This window comes from Megascapheus bottae, chromosome 10, assembly GCF_031878675.1.
Source record: "Megascapheus bottae isolate mThoBot1 chromosome 10, mThoBot2.hap1, whole genome shotgun sequence".
NCBI classification, from domain to species: domain Eukaryota; kingdom Metazoa; phylum Chordata; class Mammalia; order Rodentia; family Geomyidae; genus Megascapheus; species Megascapheus bottae.
Window position 1 is genome coordinate 51,826,519 of NC_143518.1, and position 11,755 is coordinate 51,838,273.

Here is an 11,755-nt window from a genome sequence, read left to right on the forward strand (position 1 = left end):
TAAACAGACAAGAGAAGGAAATTCTAGACACTTCTGTCTCCATTTTTTCTTGTTCCTATAGTAAACCAACCAAAGGTCCACAGAACCATTCATGAAGTAGTTTCAAACCAATGTGGAAGCCAGACACAGTAGGCAAATCATCCCAATTATGTGAAATGTCCATCAGTAAATTTATGCTGAGAAGAAGTGTGGTTATCTGAGGCTGAACATGGGAATGGGAAATAACTGTAAATTAGTGAATAACAATGTTTCAAAAATAATTTATGGCAATAATGCCATAAAGCAAAGTTACATTGAATTATATACTTCAACTGAGTAAGCTTTATCTATAAAATATAACTGAAGCTAGACGTTGGTGGCTTACATGTATAATCCTAGTTATTCAGAAGACAGAGATCTTAAGATCAAGATAAATCCAAGACTTTGGTGTCTAACTAACCAGCAAAAACCCAGAACTAGAGACATGGCTCAAAAAGCAAAGTACCAGGCGGGGCATTGTGGCTCACACCTATAATCCTAGCTACTCAGGAGGCTGAGACCTAAGGATTGCGGTTCAAAGTTAGCCTAAAAGTCTAAAATGTCTGTGAGACTCTTATCTTCAATTACCCACCAGAAAACCAGAAGTGGCACTGTGACTCAAGGAGAAGGGTGGTAGTTTCAGATGAAGAGCTCTGGGACAACACCTAGGCCCAGAGTTCAGGTATCATGATGACTGACCCCCCCAAAAAAAACCCAAGGAAATAGGCTTATTATTGTACTGTTTGCAATTATTTTTCTTCCTTTCTTCTTTGGTTTATTCCCTTTGTCTCATATATATTAGTTTATCTGATTTGGGGAGGGGAAGGGGAAGCATAGACACAGAGGTTGGGGACAAAAGGCGGACCAATTCAGCAGTGATACTCACTAGACCCTGTGCTGGATGTGAACCGTACAACCTGGGTAGAAGAGAACAAGGGAGGGAGGACATTGTTCAAAAGGAAATGTACTCATTAACTGACTTATGTAAAACTTCTCTATACATCACCTTTACAATAAACACTTAAATATATATAGAGAGAGATAGATACATGTGTATGTCTCAGTAAGATTATTTTAAAAATACTTAGTAAGGGGCTGGGAGTTTGGCCTAGTAGTAGAGTGCTTGCCTAGCATGCACGAAGACCGGGGTTCCATTCCTCAGTACCACATACATAGAAAAAAGCCAAAAGTGGTGCTGTTGCTCAATTGTAGAGCTCTATCCTTGAACAAGCCCAAGGACAGTGCTCAGGCCCTGAGTTCAAGCCCCAGGACTGGCAAAAAAAAAAAAAAAAGGAAAAGGAAAGAAAAAATACTTACTGAAAAATGTTTAAAGTTAGAAGTTGATAGATAATGTGGCTCAATGACAGTGCCTGCCTACCTTTCATGAAGACCTAGACTCAATGCCTAATATTGCAAAAACAACAATAACAACAACAACAAAAACTATGTTAGCAATTACTAAGAAGTATTAATTCTTAGGAGAGGAAGACAAAGGCACTATGTGCATCTGATCATATAAAGTAACATTTACTGAAATGAAAACCCTAGAAAATGAAAAAGGAGTGCTTTTCATTGTTTAAAAAAAAAGAAAGAAAGAATTAAGACATTGTCCAAGAAGGATCATTTTCATTACCTGACCTATGGAACCAGAGCCCCTTTATACAGTTTCTTAACAACTTCATATAACAGTAAAAAAAAAAAAAGGAGATCTAGAAATTTTCTTTGTAATATGTAATTTATATTAGTAAATATAATCCAAACAGAAATAAGTTTCCCAAGGACAAATAAACATACAGTAAAATTTAATAAAGACTTAAAAATTAATGAAAATACTGAGTTCTAAAGTCACATAGAATAGAAATAAGAAAAATGAAATATCTATTGAAGATTTACAAAACTTGCTTTGGTAAAACATAATAGAATTTCATTCATTTATTGCTAAAATTTTATATGAAGTCTACTGTTTATCATGAAGAAATACATCTCCAAAATCCTGCTTCCCCATGTTAAAGGAAGGTGAGAATTTGCATTTCATTTGATGAACACTTTTATTTTTCAATTCATAATTTGACTTCTTCTCCATATTACAAAATGTTTCTTCCTTTAAAAAGCCTGTAACCCAGATGTCAGCCGTTGATGCCTATAGTCCTACCTCGGGAGGCTGAGATCTGAGGAAAGTCCACAAGTCTCTCATCTCCAATAAACTACTCAGAAATGGCAAAAGCCAGCTTTGGCTCAGATGGTACAGTATTACTAGCTAGCCTTGAGCAGAAGAAGCAGCTCAGGGATAGAGTCCAGGTCTGGAGTTCAAGCCCTATGATCCACAAAAAAAAAAAGAAAAGAAAAAGCAAAAGAAAGAGAGAGAGAGAAGAGAGAAAAAGGAAGCGATGGAGAGAAAGGGAAAAAGAAAGAAGAAAGAAAAGGAAAAGAAAAAGTATATAAATTTACAAGTGAATCGTACCAGTAATTCATACTATACTTTCCTTTTTTCACTTTTCTATCTGGAAATATGAAAATTTATATCTATTGGCATTTTAATTTTTTTGCCAGTCCTGGGCTTAAGCTCAGGGCCTGAGCACTGTCCTTGGATTTTTTCTCAAGGCTAGAACTCTACCACTTGAGCCTCAGCACCACTTCTGGCTTTTTCTATGTATGTGGTACCAAGGAATAGAACCCGGGTCTTCGTGCATGCTAGGCAAGCACTCTACCACTAGGCCAAACTCCCGGTCTACTGGCATTTTAATTTCTATTAATGTAGATTCATTTTAAGTATTCATTTCCACACCTGCAGTCAGCAGGCACTGAGTCCAGCTCTCTCCATGCCCACTTCTTGTCTATTAAAATAACACTGCTACTTCAGAGACAAGATATGGGTAGAGGAAAGCTGCTTTCAAAGTTGTAACTTCATAGGAAAGAATACTTCAGAAATGCTCATGCTTCATGTTAACCTGAGTGAAGATCAAGAAGGGAAGAGAGAAAGAATGTGTCCTTATGTAAAGTATACTGAACTTATATACTTGTTACATGTAAATTTGGAAAGGTAAGGAATTGAAATTAACTCTAAAATAAATTAACTATATTCTAGCCATATTATATATGCATTTATAAAAATCTAATTAATTTAAGGGAATCATTTACTTTGTATTTAGTAATATTTTGAATAAATGGATTGTGATCTGACAAGATTTTGTAGTTTATCAAAGAAATATGTTGTTGCCTTACTCCAATGAATTAAAGTTCATATTAATGTTATCATTTTAGAAATTTTTAGATGTGGCTTTTAAATACTGTCCACACAGTTATGATTCCCAAATTCCTCTTCCTAGCCTATAGATTTGCTTTGATGACCATACTTTCATAGTGACCTGCCAACTTGATATTATAAGTAGATACCTCTAAGATGTTACAGAATGTCCAGAAAATCTCCATTCCTGTGCTAATTTTACCATGTTAATGAGTTCATTAACAGTAAGTAGTAAGGATTTCCATCATGTCATATTCATGAAATCCCTAAGACACCTACCCTAAATTTAAAGAAGACTTAACACTGATCATTCTCAAACTTTTACAAACAATTGGAAGTAGAACACTGCTTAACTCATCCTGTATGGCCAATATTACCCTAATATCAGAACTAAAGACACCACAAGGAGAAAATAAACTAGAGACAAATATCTCATATGAATACTGATGCCAAAATAAATAAAATATTAGCAATACTAAATAAAATATTATCCATCTGAATTCAGCAGAGAATAATAAGAGGATTTCACTCCATGAACAAATAGAATTTAGTCTAGGAAATTAAGGAGGTTCAACATAAAAAATGCAATCCAGGGCCGGGAGTTTGGCCTAGTGGTAAGAGTGCTTGCCTAGTATGCATGAAGACCCAGGTCTGATTCCTTGGTACACATACATAGAAAAAAGCTGGAAGTGGTGTTGTGGCTCAAGGGTAGAGCTCTAGCCTTGAGAAAAGTCCAAGGACAGTGCTCAGGTCCTGAGTTCAAGCCCCATAACTGGCAAAAAAAAATGCAATCCATATAATAAACCACATCAACAGAATGAATGGAAAAACAAAGGGATGCAACATGTTGATGGCAGTGTATGAGGCTTGTCAGCTGATGGGCTCTGGTGAAGTGACTGGATCATGGGGACTCGAATCTTTTTTTGTTTTGTTTTGTTGTTGTTGTTTTTTGCATTTTTTTATTGTAGTTAGTAAAAGGGTTACATGATATTTGCCAGATAGAAGGTGCATTAATTCACGTACATTGATACCCTTTCACATGTCTTGGTACCCATTTCCCTCCCCCCCCACACCCCGCACCCGGGACTCGAATCTTAACAGTGTATGAATCCACCAATTGACCCATAATTTGATGGCATTATTAGAATGTGCTGTAAACTGGGCTGAGCTTCAGGAAGCAGTCCACAAGGAACACTTTATTCCTGGACTTTCCAGGTTTGCTCTCTGCTTTGTTCTGCTGAGGTAAGCAGCTTTGCTTCACACAGGTGGACACAGGTCCATAACAATGGCACCAAGCACACACAGGCTAGAACTTTTCAAACCAGGAGCCAAAATTAATCATGGGTCGAAGCCAACCCAGGCAAGAAAGTCCATGAAACTCTTCTCTCCAATCAACTACCCCGCCAAAAAAACAAAAAAAAGCCAGAAGTGGCACTGTGAAGCAAGTGGTACAGTGCTAACCTTGAACAAAAGAAGCCTAAGTCCAGAATTCAAACCCCAGGACCAACAAAAAAAAAATTAATTAAAGTAAAAATGAAATCTTAAAAGTAACAGAAAACTATGCTTTAGTGGCCCTAATATTAAGATAACAACAAAATCAATGCATGAAATTTCTGCTATAGCCATAAGGGGAAAACTCAATGATAAGTATATTGTATACATGTGGGCTATATACCCTAAGACAGAAGTGAAGCTGGAAATTATTCTTAATAGTGTTTGGCCCCAAATAACATCTTAAAATTTTAATAGAGCTGGGGGAGAAAAAGTGGGAGAAAAACATGGGAAGGAGTAACAATGTTCAAGAAGTAATGTACTCACTACCTTAATGAATGTAACTGTACATCACCCTGACAATAAAATTAAAGAAAAAAGAAAAAATTAATATAGCTGTACATAATATACAATATAGCTTCTTAATCTCGGCAAATTAAGAATAAAAATCCCCAAATAATAAAAAGATATTCTAATAATTTAAGACTAAATTCAATCTTCATATGAAGATCTTAATTAGGCTTCTCCATCTAATGTAAGCATTAATGCACCAGAATGGAATTTCAGAGATTGATCTAGCTTATCAACTTAAGTAAGATATCTACAAATCATAATTGATTTTGTTCTTTTAAAATAAGACAGGTTATAGTGACTTATTAAAATAAAGCAGTAAACAAAATGTATTTGATAAATTCCTTAATATAAACATTATTTTAATGTTGAGTTTTCCTAAAAACAATTTTTAAGCGTACCACTTTTTGAATTTTCAAAGTAAACTAAAAGATTAATATGGCCACCTAGAGGAGAAAACACGATTAACAAATATGTCATCTCTGTTTTTCTTTTTTTTCCTAGAACACCTGTTTTCCAGGTTGATAGCAATACAATGTCCCATTAGACACAATACATTTAGGGAGACAGTAAAGTGGCCTGAGCCAAATAATGTTAGATTTGCAATGAACCTGGAAAGTGCCATTTGGAGTAACCTAACTGGTCTAAACATGCCTTCATTTTAATAAAATGGGGGATAATCTCACCTACTATAATGAATTATAGTGACAGTATGTGAAGAAACTGAAACTCAGGAACACAATAGGATCTAAACAAATGGTAGTTCTCAAGACCGTGACATGTTGATGTAGGGGTAGTTACACAGACAGGTATGCAACCAGCTGATATGAGTATGTGTCAGAAATAAATTCCTCTCCTTTCTACATACATGAAGAGGAGGATAACTATTGGCAGGTGGGAAGATGAAAATGAAATGTTAGATTTACAAATCCCTTTAACTTACTTCTATATCTTTGTTCTGAAAACTGATGAGGAGGGAAGAGATGAGGAAGTGGTAACAAAATATTGCAGGAGCCAGGTGCCAGCAGCTCACAGCTGTAATCCTGGCTACTCAAGAGACTGAGATCTGAGAATCAAGGTTTGATGCCAACCCAGCCAGAAGGTCCATGAGACTCTTATTTCTAATTAACCACCAGAAAACTGGAAGTGACACTGTGGCTCAAAATAGTAGAATGCTAGCCTTGAGCAAAAAAGCTCAAGGACAGGACAGGGCTATGGCTAAAAGGGTAGGGCGGTAGCCTTGAGCTGAAGAGCTCAGGAACTCTGAGCCCAGGCCCAGAGTTCAAGTCCCATGGCTGGAAAAAAAATATTGACTCAATATTTGCATACCCATTGCTATGGACATGGTATTAGAAATATAAACATAACTACATAGACATAAAAACCTATGATTCTATAAACATAATGTTTTATTTCATAAAATAATTTGTATCTATGATATACAAACCCTTAGCCTAATTTTGATTATGTTCTAAAAACTAAGTGCCAATGATTGTATATAGAGATTCCCTTCTTGAATACTCGTTTGTTAAACATGTCACTTGAAATATGATATAAAAATCAATGTCAATAAATTCTTTAATAAAAAAAAGCTCAGGGACAGTGTCCAGGCCCTGAGTGCAAGTCCCATGACCAAAAGGGAAAAAATGTATATTACCTTAATATACTTCCCCTTAATACTATCTGGCTTCTTCACTATCCCATTAAAGGTACTGATTCAAATTAAAGGTATTGATCCTTCTTTATTGGAAAAGGGAGTTTGTCTGAATTCTCATAATTCATCTCTCTACCCTCCTTAAAATTCTCCTTCCATGGACAATAAAATACAAGTTTCCTAGTTGTCTTCTTTTACCATCTCTTTTGCCATCTCTTCTGTCATCTCTTCTGTTTCTTTATGTAACATTTTCTCTACATACATTCTTTATCAATGACAAAGAATTTCTATCTCTAAGTATTCTGAAAACCTCTCTCCCTGACCCCATTTAAGATTGAAAGCTCAATAACCAATTTCAAATGCTTAATTATTCTGTTTTTATCACATATAATAAGGTATCCAACAACAGTAACAATAATAAAAAAAAATTCTCTCTGGATGTCATGTTTATATGAATGACTCTATCATTCTCCTAGTCATACATGATGGAATCTGTATTTCATTGATTTTCCTATTCTTCTAATGTTCAAAACATATTCAGTTCCTAAATCCAGTATTCTCTCTTCTACCCTTATATATTCCTAGTGACACTGCTATAATTCGGGGGGAGGGGGTCATTTTTCACAAGCTACTGCAAAGATTCCTTAACTGTTATCCCTTTCCAATAATTCTTCTGCTGCTAAATTCATCTTTCTACAACATGGCCTGTCTATGATTTCTTGCTATAAAACCCTTCAATGAGTACCCACTGGCTAAAAAACTGAACCCAATTTCTTTTGATTTATTTAGTAACAGATTGTTACCAGCACTTGGTCAAAACTCCATGTAATAATAACTAAGAATAAGGCAGGCTAAATATGAAGCTAATTTGACAATGCCTGAAATCAATCTACCCTGCTGTTTTATCCAATAATTCAGGGAAGACATGTATAGAAATGTTCAGGACAGGAAATATGTGGCTATAAACATAATTATTGCGTCATTTTATCAAGTGAGAAAAGTACTTAAATGTAGGAATAGATATGCTTTAATGGTAAGCCTTCTATATCTACTTCAGCAACATGTGTAAACAAATGTGGACATGTCCCTGGACTTGTCCCTTCCAGGTCTAAAGCCCATGTCAGCAAAGAAAGGGAAACATATCAGAGGTGGAATTATCCTTAGAATTATTGGAGTCCTTGATAATCCAATAAACTGTTTCTGAAGCATAGTATAAAACTGTACCCATTCTCAATAAATTTACCTCAGACTACTCTCCCACAAACAATAAATCCCATGTCTTCCCCTATGGGCCATGTGAAGCTTCTGACTGTTATTTAGGGGCCATATTGAATGCAGTAGTATACATGTACATACTGGAATTCAACCAGGTAACCCTTATCAGCTCCTAAAAGGAATCTGGGAATTGCTGTCATCTGAGAGAACAGTAGGTTCTCATCTTTCACCATATGTATGCTAGGTGAAGACTCAGGGTAGAAAGACAGCCAGTCAGTGGCCTGGATGGTGAGAGCACTGCAGTCAGTGGGTTTATAATCTTAGGACAATTGTGCTGCTCCCTCCTCCAGATGCCCAAATACCCCTGCCTCCAGAAAGCTCATTGATTTCCCCCCTTCAAACCCCCCCCATCTGCCCAGGAGCCAGCTAAACTGCTCCTGGACTCCTTGGAAAAGCCAGCCCCCAGAATCCCGAGGAGGAAATGCAGACTCCACAGCAGGGAGACCGGATAACCAGCTCTGGCTCCCTGTCCATCTACTCGGGCAGCTTTATCTTTCACCTTGCAATAAACTTCTTTTTCGCTCAAGTTTTTTGCTATTCTTGGCTTTTTTTCCCCCACACTGTCCAGAGAACAAGGCCCTACAGGCTCATGTCACTCACATACCACTGGTGGAATAGGAGCTACAGTTATGACATTATTTAACCAGTCAGTGTTTTGGTACTGGTTTGGATTTTTGGCTTCAGCCCAAACTTCAAATTTGAATAAATTATATTCTCAGACACATTGCTTCACTGGCTGCATATGCTCTCTTGTTTACTGCTCAAACAAAGTTACTTAAATGTTAGATTCAAATAATTTGATAATGTGTCACTGAAGAAGAAACTGTCTTACCTTCATCTATTGATGCTTCACTACTGTATCCATCGTACTCTGCAGATAAAGGACTGTATTTCTGCCTTGTTTCCCAGCCATAGTTCGTTTGTCTAGAATCAACCAGTGGTAGTCTAGAATTGTGTGTTCTGGATAAGGCCTCATGATATTTACCCAGTGCTTCATCTTCACTTTCAGAGGATGAACCATGCTCATCTTTATCCATATAGGAGTTGTCTATTTGGAATGACAGGGACAGGAAATGATCATTTTAGTATGTTAAGTATTATATATATGCATGTTTTATGTATATATACATACATATAATCACAAATAAGTTCAAACACATATGTATATATACATATATCACCACACAGGATGATGCCAATTAAAAACCAATAATCCTTAAGATGACTGAAATCCTTGAAAATTCCTTGAAGTACATTTAAAGTATAATACAACATACAGGTATATGTGTGTCTATGTATATGCATACACATATTTTTGGCTTTGGAGAAACGTAATTTTTAATAAGAAACCCAAGTTTCAATTTCTATATCCTGATTATCTAGTCTTAATCACAGAGACTTTCCCACCTTACTTCATATATAGGAAATTATAATTCTTGCCACTAAAGAACAGGTAACATACTAATGAAGTTGTTAGTTCTGACAATACAGATGGATGTGATTCAGATAAATCATGTGAAAAGATACGTTTTCAATTTTCACTTTGGCTTTTATTTCCAAAACTGGCAGTTCTCAGTGCTAACAATAAACCAAAAATGGGCAATCTTGAGTGTGATTTTAATTGGTACAAATTTTCTAGACAGCAAATTGGCAAAATATATCTAACTTTTAAATCTGTATTTGATCCATTTCTAGGAAGTTGTCAAGTTCATTTCTAAGAATTCAGTCTAAGAAAATGCATGAAAGGTAGTCAAAGATATACATTTGAGATATATATTAAAGCAAAAGGAAACCAAAGTAATAAATAATTGGTTAGGTAAATTATGATATACCTACACATTGATATGAATTCTGGATTACTCACAAAGAAAGAACAATTACAATAAAATATTGAGAGAAAAGAGGTTATAAAATAGAATTAGATGTGCATTATAATTAGATGTACATAATAAATACATATACCTCATGTACTGCTACATGAAATATATGCACACAGATATGCAGTATATTATGCAACAATATATACCAAACTGCTACTTTTTCATTACCTGGGAAAGGGAATGAGTGGAGATGTTTTATTTAAACGTACCTAAAATTTCAAATAATTTATTTTGGCAGTTTGAACTCAGGACCTCACACTTGCTAGGTAAGTGTTCCACCACTTACGGCCCAAACTCAGCCTTTAGTTACTGTTTTGCTCTAGTCCTTCCTTGATAGGGTCTTACAAGGCCAGGACAAGTTTATGACATCAGTCCTCCACCTATACCTTCCACTTAGCTAAAACCAGAGGAATGCACTATACCTGGTTTATTTTTTGCCTGGACTGGCCTTGAACTTTTATTTTCTCAACCTCCTCAAACAAAATTTAAAAGGTATAAACTTTATATCATTTTATGAAGCACTAGCAATAGGGGCTGGGAGTTTGGCCTAGTGGTAGAGTGCTTGCCTAGCATGCATGAAGACCCGGGTTCAATTCCTCGGTACCACATACATAGAAAAAAAAAGCCGGAAATGGTGCTGAGGCTCAAGTGGTAGAGCTATAAACTTGAGGAAGTCCAAGGACAGTGCTCAGGCCCTGAGCTCAAGCCCAGGACTGGCAAAAAAAAAAAAAAAAAAAAGCACTAGCAATAGTTGACTACATTGTACATCACACAATGACTGTTGTCTATTTAAATTAAGTGGAACCGAATTTAAAATTAATTTTCTGGGCTCTTAGCATACTTGAAGTCACACGAAGCCCATGGGGTTAGTGGTTATCATATGGAACAATACAATATGTAAAACTTTGCCATCAAGAGTTCTACTAGACAGCACTGAGATGATAGTGGTCTATGAACCAAGGCCTTCATGACTCCAGTCCAGAGCTGTGAATATTTTGTGTAATCCTACAGAGATGTCTTAGAGGAGCCAGAAGGCTGCAGGCTCCTCATTGAGGGTACCTGTTCTACATTCAAACTTCATCTCCTACACAATGTTTCCTGAAGAAACTTCAGAAATAAAAAAGAAACTCTTCTCCTCACTCTATACCTTATAACTCCTATATCAGAACCTAGAACACAAGATTCTAGTAATATTACGGTACAGATAGAAGAAGGGTTTATCTGTGCATCAAAACAGGAAAGGGAGGGAGAGAGGACGAACAAATGCAATCATGCTATTCAGTAGACACTATGTGGAAAATGCCCGATATAACTGGACAGGGATAGGAGAAAAAAACTGAAGGAAAGCGGAAGAAGGGGTGACATCGTCCAAAAAAAGAAATGTACTCATTACCTGACTTATGAAATGGTAACCCCTCTGTAAAACATTTTAACAATAAAATGACAATAAAATTATATTTTAAAAACACAGTCAAAACAATTTTTGAAACATAATATGATTTCTGTTTAGTACTAACTATATTCTGTAATGCCTAAGAGATATTTGTTTTCTTTAAGTTCCTACTTCTTTAATATATATTATCATTAAGTAGCTCTCAAGGAGTTATGCAACAACACAGCGGATGAATAGAGTACATCTTGATCAACATCAACCCTTTCAACATTCTCACCCATTCTCTCCAACCTACCCCTTTCTTCACAGGTACCCACTTCTTTAGATACTTCAGTTCACTTCTTAGTGAACACAAAGCAAAACAAAATTTTAAATTCTATACTACTTATTGTTCTTTGCTGAACACAATTTTTAAAAACCTATGTTGCGGCCGGGAGTTTGGCCTAGTG

The 11,755-nt window shown here is 36.0% G+C and overlaps 1 protein-coding gene across 10 annotated transcripts in view; it reads right to left on the reverse strand.

Moving 5' to 3' along the window:
* The window catches only part of Syt14 (synaptotagmin 14), a 132,205-nt gene that overhangs the window by 69,959 nt on the left and 50,491 nt on the right, over positions 1-11,755 (reverse strand). For all 10 annotated transcript variants that reach the window (XM_090341268.1, XM_090341267.1, XM_090341259.1 and 7 more), the window contains one exon: positions 8,866-9,081. In XM_090341268.1, coding sequence (XP_090197394.1) covers positions 8,866-9,081 — 216 coding nt within the window. The remainder of the gene's footprint in view (positions 1-8,865; positions 9,082-11,755) is intronic.